Genomic DNA, 12,663 nt, shown 5'->3' with positions numbered 1-12,663 from the left:
AATGTGTGTGTGTGTGTGTGTGTGTTTGTGTGTAATTTAAAGAAAGGTTATTACCAAGGACAACATAACTAGATAGATGTGACTTTCGGACTCGCATGTGAGATCTTTCTATTGTATAATAAAAGAATAGTTTTGCTCTCTATAACTTCCTTTCTCCCCTTACATGAGATCCCCCCTTAATACACTCAAAACTGGATTATGTGTGTGTTTGAGAGAGAAAGCTAGTGAATGAAAGATGAAGAACGTTCAGTTTGCTCATGTCATTTTTTTGTCTCTGTTTGCAGTTTTGAGTCGGGCTCCAGTGCCGATGGCTGTGGTGCGTCGAGAGCTGTCGTGTGAGGGTTATCCTATCGAACTGCGCTGCCCGGGCACTGATGTCATTATGATCGAGAGCGCCAATTATGGGCGCACAGATGACAAGATCTGTGACTCGGACCCCGCTCAAATGGAGAACACTCGCTGCTATCTGCCTGATGCCTACAAGATTATGGGCTTCAGGTACAGAGATACACTCACATGCTTTGTACTCTATTGTTGTCACAGTGTGTGCGTGCGTACGTGCGTATATGTGTGTGTGTGTGTGCGCACCTGTAGCAATTTACACACTGCAGCTAACAAGAGTCTATTCACAAAGGATAACAGTGATGCAATATTAAATTAATTTAAATATGTATGTATGCATGTATGTGTGTATGTGTGTGTATATATAGATTTCAGCTTTGGCGGGTTAGACAGCCGTTTCCACTAGCCATTTTGGCAGGTTGGAAATAATTTTTACATTGTAGTTTTCTTAAAGTAGGATTCAACAATAAGAATGGGCCAATATGCGTGCAAATTTGATATTTGAATTGAGACGCAGCATGACTGACAAAAATAACTGTGTTCGCGCGAGCAAAAACAGGTGAATAACTTATTAGAGGATGATTACTCGCGCGCACAGGTGAAGTGATGCGCGCAACAATTAAAAAGTGCGCACTCCCGTTTATTTGCGCGAAACAACCGTGTGTAGAGGAAGCGCAACTGGTGCAATCGGTTCTCTTTGAAATAGACTAGACAAAAAGCGATGCTCGTGTAAGCAGCAAACCTTTTGTGTAAGCAGCAGCAGCAGCAGCATGCTTTCATTTGAATTATTCTCAGGCACGTGTTCATCCTTTCATTATTACTAGTGGTATGTTTTACCTGCTTTCTTTTGCTTACAATTATTTTGTTAATATAGTTTAATTATCATCCTTTGCAATAACATTGCTTTAATATGAGATTAACTCCCCATTTATGTGTACTAACCGCTGTATATAAAATATTAAAAAGTGCATGTATACAGCTATAAATTTGCTTGTTTTGACACATTTAAAAAGTGTGGCTAAGAAATAATTATGTCTTTCTGGTGTGGTCAAAGATAAATTTGGTAAATCCTTAATTTTGAGCCCTAAAAAAGTCATGTGAAATAAAAACCTATATATGTGTATATATATATATATATATATATATATATATATATATATATATATATATATATATATATATATATATATATATATATATATATGTATATATATGTATAAATATATACAGTATGTGTGTGTGTGTGTGTGTGTGTATATATATATATATATATATATATAATTTTTTTTGCATTGTTCAATGATAAAAGGGGTTTTCTAGTATTAACATATATAGTGCAATTTCTTTTTGTTTACCATTTTGTTTAATTGTATTTTTTATAAAAATTGTAATTGTAAATTTTATAAAATTCATTTTAACACCAACAAAGCTGTCATTCAGTGTAACAAAAATCTAAATATTTTAATAGTTTAAATATCCAAATATTTTATCAGCATTTTAAGAACAACAATCAAATTGATGACATAAAAAATGATAGAATACATGTAACTTCACAATGCCAATTCATTCATTCGTTCATTCATTCATTTTCCTTAGGCTTAGTACATTTATTCATCTGGGGTCGCCACAATGGAATGAACCACCAACTTATCCAGCATATGTTTTACACAGCGGATGAAATGCTATACTTTTTCTGGTAACACTTTATTCTGATGTTCCATTTAAATATTAGTAGACTGTGTGTTTAATATCTGCTGATACTGCTCCTTCAACAGACATTTAACTGACTATAAGAAACTTTGCAAGTACATGTCAACTTACACTAACCCTAACCCCAACCTAACAGTCTACTTATAATCTAATGAGAATGTGTTGGCAATGTAGATGCAATATAACTCAAATTCAACAAATAGTCCATCAAAATAAAGTGTGACCCTTTTCCAATTTCTAAACTTTCCTATTTCTTAGCAATTTGTTTTTCTTAACTCTAAATTATTATTGATACGTTGTTTAATTGTTTAATGTTTTTATGTAGATAAATTGTAAATTTCATTTGATTTATAGACAGTAAAATGAGACATCTTTTTTTCTGAGACATGTACACTAAATGAAGCCAATCATATAATTTAAATATAAATATAATAAATATATTAGATTTTTCAAGCAGAAAGAAACTGTTTATGTAAAATAATGTGTTGCCTGTATTTTTTTTATTTTTATTACATAATTCTAATGATATAAATGTTGTTATTAGTAAATAAAGCATTTTAAAAGGGTTTTCATTAACTTAAATAAAGCTGAAATAATGACCACAAATAACACATTTTAAAAAATATTAGTTAAAATAAAAATATCTAACTTAAAATATAAAAATATAGGCTAAAATATTATTTAAAAAAATTTAAAATATTAGTAGTTATTATAATAGTATATGAATTATTATAAAATCACAATGGCTGCAACAATTTGAGTTTGAAAATGTTCACCTAATCATGTCATATAAAACTAATATTAATGCTAGTAGTACAATATATATTAATATATTAGCACTTAAATTCTGTGTGAAATCTAAGTTTACAACATTTATTTTGCTAGCTCACGTTTTTATATTCTGGTGAACAATTAATTAGTGCAAGTTAATTCGATGTCACCTCACAGCAAGATGGTCGCTGGTTCAAGCCTCGGCTGGGTCAGTTGGCATTTCTGTGTGGAGTTTGCATGTTCTCCTCATGTTCAAGTGGATTTCCTCCATGTGCTACGATTTCCCCCACATTTCCTAAGCTAAAATTGTCTGTAGTGTATCTGTGGGAATAAAAATGTATGGGTGTTTTCCAGTGATGGGTTGCAGCTGGAAGGGAATGCTTATTAAAACATATGCTAGATAAGTTGATGGCTCATTCCGCTGTGGTGACCCTTGAGTAATAAAGAGACTAAGCCAAAAAGAAAATCAATGAATCATAAATCATAGTCTGACTGTTTACCTTTGCTTTTGAAGTAACGGTCCTTCTCTGTTGTCATCAGCTTTCTGGCTCCAGCCACAATATTCTTTACCATGCTACACTTACCTCAAGTTTGCTACAAGAAAATGATTTGCAAAATGAAAGCTGCACCCCCTACTCAATATTCCATTTCAGTTGGAAGTACATCAACATACTAAAATAAAGTTCTGAGCAATTTCTGGTTCACACAGGTCTAAAAAACAGTGGGCCCTATCCTACACCCGGCGCAAGATGTGTATGGCGCGATTTGTTGCAATTTTCAGACCAGTGCAACAAATTTTTACATTTTGCGCCACGTTATTAAAATAGAAAATCCACTTGAATCAGAACTGAATTTAGAAAAAAAAAATTCTATTTTTGAAACAAATTTTATTTTTTAGTTTTGAAACAAATCTTTACGCTTAACAAACAGATTTAAATATGTAGACTAATGGATGTCTTCAGTGGAGTGCGTACAACATAATTTCCTTATTCACAAAAGTAAAACAGTAAAATAAAGAGTAAAAGTAAAGTAAAGAGAAAGTAAAAAGGCCGAATAGAGGAGGCTCATTATTTATCCTTGTGCTGCAGAGTGTCTGTTTAACTGTTTTCTCACTAGTGAAGTGTTCAGTTTTTCAAAAAGGTCTGCCATGTAAATAGCAAATGCGCCATGGCACGACGCAACTGACTCTTAAAGGAAATGGCAAATGAGACTCTGATTGGTTCATTCTTAAAACACACCTATAACTCATTAAGAGAATAAGCACAAGCCTGTTAGACCGTGTTCTGGGACATATTTTTCCATCTTTAAAATAGCAAAAGTGGATTTGTACACACCCTTAGTGCTTTTGCATCATGCGCTTAAGACTTTGTTCCTAGATCGTTAAAATAGAGCTGAGTATGTAGCCCAGTTTGTTTCTCATAGATTTCTTATCACTTTGGAAAAATATACTTGAAAATAATATTTAGAAAATGTTCATGTGTATGCTTTTTCAGGCAGTGACAGTTTTATTACATTTGAGTAGTACACCAACCCAAAATAACCACCTAGTTGGCAGTGCAGTGATGCCACTATTGAGTTATCACTGTGTCAACCTTTTCAACTTGGAGTGAATCCTGCTTTCCTTACACACTTGGCATGATAATTTAGGGTATTTATTCCAGCATTTAAAAGTGCTTGTCACTCCCAAATCTTGCAAAGTGTACACGGCCTGTGTGTTTTTTTTGAGCACATTGTGGAGAGCTAAACTGTCAACACTTTGATTTGTGGGCATAATTAGCACATAAGAGTGTAATAAAAAACAGGAAAAAGACATGGTGCTTCAAAAGCAGAACAATGCAAGAGTATATTTGTAGAGCTCTTTCAGAAGCAACACATGGAAGTAATCAGATATACTCATTTGAGATTGTCCACATTACGTAACAAACACCCCAAACATCAGCCCTCAGCATATTAGCCACCACTGTTTGCATTTTTTAATATTGTTTGGCAGAACAAATTAATTCTTTGCCTTCAAACTGCACAGACGAAACCGAGCTACTAAGGAAAACAGAACCCACGCAGAACAAAACCCTATTAGCATATGCGTCATCACAAGAAACATTATCATTTCAGTTCCGGCTAATGTCAAGAGCACAGCCTGCTATCTGTCTGCCCTTGACTTTGACTGAGGACATCAACCTGGCACCCTGTGGCACAACAAGAAAGTAGGGAAAGGAGGGAATGGGCCACACATGAGAACAATCGCACACTGCGTCATGCTGTGCAACACCATGTCTTGCCCTCATAAAATATTCATAAAAATGGTGGCTTCTACTGTACGTTTTTAATTTTGAACTGGATGGATTTAATATTACAGTCCATTTCCATTCTGAATCACTCTAAGTGTGAGTGTAATCAATGGAAACGTGAAGACTGTGAATGAACACCTTATTCTACAGCCCAATTCAGTTCCAAAACATTCAGGCAGCGACACTTCCATTATTTCTGGGTATACAGAACTAAAGCATGCAGCTAGTAATGGAGCGATGCCACTGTTGAGTGATTGCTATGCTAAAATACCCCTATTATGCTTTTTATGGATATTACCTTTCATGTTGTGTGAATGTAAAAGATCTTCAAAGTTTCAAAGATCAAAGTGAATGATAAATGGAGTTATTGTCTCCCCAAAGAAAGAACCAATTCTGAACTGCCTGAAATGAGTTGGCAGTAGTTCCAGTCTTACGCTGGCTACGCATTTGAAGATTTTAAACCCAATTTTGGGCCCAGATTCTTCCCCCAATGATTGGGGTTGTCCCAACCCACCTTTTGTCCGAAAATTCCTCAATTGTGTTGTATCATTATGATTATTTGACCGGTCCCAATCGAATCAGAGCCTCCCCATTCAGAAATTGTTACAAATGTGTTTGGTATTTACAACTCTTGATCAGACTGCCACTGGTAGGATACACACAACAGCCAATGAGAGTGAGCAAGCTTCACCAGCGGGATGTTGTGTACCTTTATATCCAACATAGCAGCCACAAACATGTCATTATGTAATAATGGCAATGGAATACACTTATGTCAATAGTAGGTAACACTTTAGTTTAAAGGGGTGGTCCAGTATGTATTTTTAAGATTTAGTAATGTTTATAAGGTGCAAAGCAATGTGTGCTCATGCTTCATTTGTAAAAAAAAAAAAAAATCATTTTATTTTTATATATCTTACTTTGATTATATACAGCTACTCAGCTAACATGAAAACCAATGTCATAGTTCCTCTAAAAGGCCCGCCCTCAAGAGGCTCTGATTGGTCAGCTAACATAATGTGCTGTGATTCGCGGATCGGGTCCACGTCACCAGGAAGTGTCACGGCCCTACAAGCACGTGCTTTTGCGCTGTGTAAACACTGTCAGACAGAGTAGCTGTTAGCAGTATCAGTTTGTGCCTGAATCAGACAAAAAATGACACAGAGGACACAGCTGAACCTCACGCCTGCTCTCTAAAATAAAATCTGACAAGTGTCTTTCACTTATATTCGGAATAAGCATGTGTAAGTAATATGAAACGTTCACATATCTTTTGCGAGTTTGTTATTTGAGATGTATAACACAGGAAAAGCGGCAGCATAGAGAGACACTGCAACGCTGCTGAAGATTGTGGCTGTTTGCAGCGGTTTGACAGATAAAAAATTATTTGTAGCTAAATTGTTAAATTATTTGTTGTTTGGCACCAATATTTATTAGTGCCAAACAACATTTCCCGTTGCTTACATCCTTGTTTAGGATCTTGCTACAACATACCATTAACGCTATACACTATGCATGTAATGGATCAATTTTAACAAATAAAAATACTTACAGGCTGTGGCTCACAATCCACAGCTTCTTCTATTATGGTTGGCGCTGTTCCTTCTTTGAGGAGTTTTAGCTGAATCCAGGACTGAACTGGAAGAGACTCTGGAATCTGTCCATTTTCAAATTCTTGTTATGTATTTTTATAATTCTCTCGAACATTAAATAAAACTAAATAAAATAAAATAAAATAAAATAAAATTAAATTAAATTAAATTAAATTAAATTAAATTAAATTAAATTAAATTAAATTAAATTAAATTAAATTGAATTAAACTGTATAGACTTCTCTCTTTGTGTCGTTTCCCTTGTAAGTTCAAATACAGAAACAGCACAAGCTCTATTGAAATAGCAGTGTTTGAATGGCATTTTAGCTTTCACTGCTATAACATTACAGCATAACTGGTCACGCCCCTTTGCTGCACAGGGTGTATGCGTGTGGTGAATGCGTATAACCTGAAGTGTTTGTGATCTCACTAGCCCGGATGCATTTTTTTAAAGTCCCCAAACTTTGTTCGCTGTAGGCTTTGCTAAGCTAACTCTGTAAAAGCCAATGTCTCCCTTTGCATTGAACTTTGATCGTATTACATTCAAAGATGTTATGTTTACAAAGCTATATTACATATCAACTAAAATTCAAAAATATGATATTGTAGTGGACCACCCCTTTAAGTAACAATTCACACTATTTACTACTGGTTTATTACCTGCCTATTATTGGCATATAAACAATTTATTATTACAAATAAGTATTAAGTATTATTTTATTTTACATCCCTAATCCTACCTAATACGTAAACCCAATTACTACCTTACTAACTATGATTAAGCAGCTAATTAGTAATTTATTGAGCGGAAAGTCTTTTTGGTTTGCTAATAGCATGAAATGTACAGTTAAAATAAAGTGTGACCCAACAGTATTTCCCATGTTTTTCATAGAGTAGGCTGACAATGTTGATCGATATACATATTTATTTTTGTTCAGAAATAATGCTTGATCATAAGGTTTTATTTAGATTCTCATCTTTAGGATAATTCCTGGGGGTCACTCAGGTCTAGTGGTCTGGTCAAATGATCAAGTGTGTGTTCAGAAGGGTGTAAGGTTACAAATAAGTCTTTAACTTCACACTGGAATATTCAGGTTCTAGTTATTCACATAGTCCGTGACTTGTGCATTGTGTGTGTGTTTTTGGGACATTGTAATAAAAAAAAAAATTCATATACTTTTTTTCTATATTTAATGTTGAAACTTATCCACATCTCAAAATCACTCAGAATGCTGATAGAATTTGATAATTCCAAGTGCCACTAAGTCTGTGCTCTCCCTTAGTAGCATTTTTCAAATGGCCTAACGTGCCCAAAGCCTTACATACATTAACATAATGTCAGTTATTGTCCTCATTGGCTGTCTGCAAACGTCATTATTTTGACCTACCCTCTAACATTGTAATTGTAGCTGAGGCCTGAAAGAGTTTGCTTTGGTGTTGTTGACACAATGAGAAGATGCTGTTTTCTGCGCTGTGAAAGCAAATCCACTTTGCATGACCTGGCATTGACCAAACGGCAAAACTGACACCATCGTTACTGTTCGTATCTCTGTGTAGACAAATGCTGACCAAGCCTCCGGAGCTGAAATTCAGATGTTAATGGGCATTTGGCTTTCTAGCATGCATTGTAAGCAGCAAGACAATCTGACCAATCAGAAGAGAGTAGGCTCTCGAAAAGGAAGGGTTTAGAGAAAATAGATACTTGAATTAACTTAAAGAAAAGAGCTGATGATGCAGTGTTTATTATGAGAAAAATATTTTTTGACCTTGATTTGATTAAAACCGTATAGGAGACAAAATGAGGAGCCATTAAAATATCATTATAGGAACACTAACAAATGCAGTTTGGAGACTTGCATTTCTGATGCGTGTACTGATAATTTAGGGCATTATTTTCATTATGATATACGAATGATATTTTACATTTGCCCTTGACTTTGACTGGGCATGACAATTTGGCACCCCATGGCACAGGAAGAATGATTTAGGGAAATGGGCTATGCATGAGAATATTCCTTCATAAAGTAAAAACGGATGTGTCATGCTGCGTAACGCCATGTCTTGCCCTCATAAAAAATTCATTAAAATGGCGGCTTCTACTGTATGTTTTTCATTTTGAACTGGGCAGATTTGATTATACAGTGTTTTGTTAAATCAGAATCACTCCCAGTGTGTGTGTGTGTGTGTATCTGTGTGTGCGTGTAATCAGTGGAAATGTGTAAGGGAGAAAGCACCATATCCTGCCCCGAGGTTCCGTGTTCTACCACCTGCCAGCTGCCACACACACACACACACACACATACACACATACACATACACGCACACACGCACACACACTGCCTCAGGGTAGACCAGACTGTAAGATCCAATTAGCAAGGCCATAGACCATGCCCAGAGTCAATGTGGAGGAAATTACCATTTATGAGTTTCTTTCATACACGCACACACACACACACACAAGCATATATACCTGTAACACTTGCTCACAATCTCTTGTGAGAGCCGATTTCGATGTTTGGATGCTGTCAGGTCGCTGTTATCAACACACAAGAGATACATTTTTCAGTTTATATAACTCTGAGCTGCTAATGTGCGAGGCACGCTCCGAACGTAGCAGTGTATAATTCCCACAGAGGAATTAGGAAACGTTCCATGAAACGGAAGACAAGAGAAAGATTTCGCCTTTTTTTCTCCCTCTCTTTCTCTGTCCTGCTCCGCTGCTTTTTATAGAAGCTGTGGCTGGAATCACACATCATTTATCATTCTCCACCTCATCTCCCGCTTTCCCTCTCTCTCTGTCACTCGCTCTCTCTCATTTTGTCTGACCTTTACATCTCACTCAGTTTGGGCTAATGTATTCACAGAATGTGTGTGTGTGTGTATGTGTGTGTGTCATGGCGGGCTAATGCTCTAATCAATGAGGGGAGGTAATTGGAAGGTGATTGTTTGGGAGCCCCTTATCCAAGATCTATTGGCAGACATAATATATTACACAAAGAGATTTCAACTAGCGGGTCTGATGCAATTCAGGGGAGAGAGAGAGAGAATAGAACTGATTTCACATGCTGCATGCTAAACAGCTCATTCCAGAAATGAAAATGGTAAAAAAGGCTGTGATTGGTCAGGATCTTTGATTTTTCTCTAAACATTGATTATGTTACATTACATGTGATAATAGTGATTTCGAGAAAAACATCAATCTCACCAAATCTCATTTTCAACCTCACTTCTGTAATAAAAAAAAATATGTTTACCATAATGCAACAAAACATCTGCTGTCAAATGTCAAGTAAATTTGATACTGATTTTGTAATGACTAACAAAATGAATGAAAATATTGTATTGCAGTATGAAGGGATTGCTGTGATTTACTGAAGGCACACACTAAAATGTCATTCTATGTAACAACATATACAGGGTACTGCAAAAAAGGCATGTTTAGAACAAGAATCTTTTAATGGCTTATTGACCTTATTCTGCGATGCTAAAGTGCGCTCGTTTTTGTGATTGTTTTAGACGTCTGATTCAGCTGCCTATGGGAGAAATGACTAGAAATAATAAACAGTGGAAAACAGTCCGCTCTACAAACAAGTGTGTTCATGACTATACATAAAAATATAATAAGAAAATATCAGTTTACAACATCAATCAGCATAACTAGTTATTTTTAACTCTTAAAAATCAATTGAAGTGAATGAGACCAGAGTCTCGAGCCAAAAACATTCCTATGGCTGTGGCCGCTTGTACATGAAAGAATAAGGTCAATAGAAATCCACAAAACACTAAATAATTGTAATAATGATTTTTTTTTTATACTTATGCTGTTCTTCAGAATGCTAGGCATTACCCATTTGTCAGCAATACATTTTTAATAGTTAAAAACAGTTAAATAAAATGTAATACTATCCAACATCCTGTTATATATGCTCACAATTTATTTTGATAGTCCGTTTGTTGAATTTAAGTTATATTGCATCTACAGTACATCTCAGTAGTTTGGGGTTAGGGTTAGTGTAAACCGTCATGTACTTGCAAAGTTTCTTATAGTCAGTTAAATGCATGTTGAAGGAGCAGTATCAACAGACGTTAAGCAGACAGTCTACTAATACTCAAATACACCATCAGAATAAAGTGTTACCTTATATATTATTAAGAGCACATCTCAAAGTGTTTTGTTTCTTTCTTATAGAAATAAATTTGTTACATTAAATGAAGATGTAGCACTCAGTATATTACATTAATGCTAATATTATTGTAACAATAGTCACTTTATTAATCAGGGGTCGCCACAGCGGAATGAACTGGCAACCCAGTACTGGGAAACATTGATTCACACACATAAACCCTACGGCAAATTTAGTTTATTCAATTTACCTATACTGCATGTCTTTGGACTGTTGGGGAAATCAGAGCACTCAGAGGAAACCCGGGCGAACACGGGGAGAACATGCAAACTCCACACAGAAATGCCAATTGATTTACCTTCTTGCTGTGAGCCGACAGTACTACCGACCATGCCGGCTTCACTATTAAGTGCCAAATATCTAATTCTCAAAAAGAGCCCACAGTTACCTCATCTGTCATGTTTTCTGGCTGACTTTACTCGCTTTGTTTCTGTCTCCTGCTATCCTGATGTATGAACGCAGTTGCATCTTCTTGCGAACCAGCAATCTTCTTGCTGTGAGGCGACCAATCCACTGAGCCACTGTGCCACACATTATTGTAATAGTAGCATTAACTAACTATATATTGAGATTGATTTTATGAAATATGTTTGAAACATTAAATTAGATACCTAACTTTAAAATGTATTATAGTATTTACCATGCTATTAATGTTTGTAACATCATTTTGGACCCGTAGTTCAATTTGACCCGTACATACTGTAAACTTTGATATTTATTTATGAGTATTCATATTTAATGTATTGTATGTAGTGGTGGAAAGAGTACTGAAAAATTCTACTCAAGTAAAAGTACCATAACTTCCCCAAAAATGTAGTGCAAGTAGAGTGAAAGTATCTGTTGTAAATATAAGTATAAATAAAAAGTACTCAAGAGTACTTAAGAGTAGTGAGCATTACAGTGTGAAAAGTTGATGCGTTTACATGCAGTTTGTGCAGGGATGTGTAAACGTAACATTCTGTAGTCCATATAGTAATCTTGCTATATTCATTATTTCCTTCCAAACTTCCTTTCATTGTTTGTTTGTTCTGTCCTTTCTTTGTGTCCTTTGTTTCTTTTTTTTTGTTCCTTCCTTCATTTCTTCCTTCATTCGTTCGCTCATTCATTTATTCGTTCATTCATATTTTTGTTCCTTCCTTTCTTATGCCCTATGTTCATTCATTTATTCGTCCCTTTTTTGGTTTGTTCAGTCCTTCCTTGAATCCTTCCTTTATTCATTTGGTCCTTCCTTCCTTCATTAGTTTGGTCCCTCCTTCATTCGGCCCTTCCTTCTATTTTTCATTCGTTCCATTTAGTGATTGTTTAAGGCTGCTTGGTGATTACAGTCATCATACAATCGTCATCCTTCATTTTCTCATCAATGACATGCAGTCTATGAACAGTCTCTAAGTCATTATGTGTAAAGATTTTGGACATCTTCTTGGACATTTTAATGCTTTCTAAAGGTTTTCTGCATTTATAAAGTGCCCTTGTCTTGAGTTTGTTCATTATGATGTGACTTACATTCTATGTGCGATTTGATTGGACAGAAATCACTGATTTTTCTAATCACCATAGACAAGAGAGATGTACTAAAATGTACTCAAGAGAAAGTAAAAGTACACATTTCAAAAAATACTTAGCAAATTACAATTCCTGAGAAACATTTCTCAATTACAGTAGTTTAAGTATTTGTGATTTGATACTTTACACCAATGATTGTACATTTACAAATTGATATCAAATAAAAAGTGCAAATAGCAAAGTGCAAGTTTATTCATATTCTTTGGTGTGCTG

The 12,663-nt window shown here is 35.3% G+C and overlaps 1 protein-coding gene across 8 annotated transcripts in view; it reads left to right on the top strand.

Annotated features, from left to right (window-relative positions):
* Nucleotides 1-12,663, top strand: part of adgrl3.1 (adhesion G protein-coupled receptor L3.1) — a 203,282-nt gene that overhangs the window by 50,891 nt on the left and 139,728 nt on the right. For all 8 annotated transcript variants that reach the window (XM_073951209.1, XM_073951189.1, XM_073951177.1 and 5 more), the window contains exon 3: nucleotides 285-498. In XM_073951209.1, coding sequence (XP_073807310.1) covers nucleotides 285-498 — 214 coding nt within the window. The remainder of the gene's footprint in view (nucleotides 1-284; nucleotides 499-12,663) is intronic.

This window comes from Danio rerio, chromosome 1 (assembly GCF_049306965.1).
Source record: "Danio rerio strain Tuebingen ecotype United States chromosome 1, GRCz12tu, whole genome shotgun sequence".
Classification (NCBI taxonomy): Eukaryota; Metazoa; Chordata; class Actinopteri; order Cypriniformes; family Danionidae; genus Danio; species Danio rerio.
The sequence above is the reverse complement of the archived record's forward strand: the minus strand, read 5'-3'. Positions and strand labels throughout refer to the sequence as shown.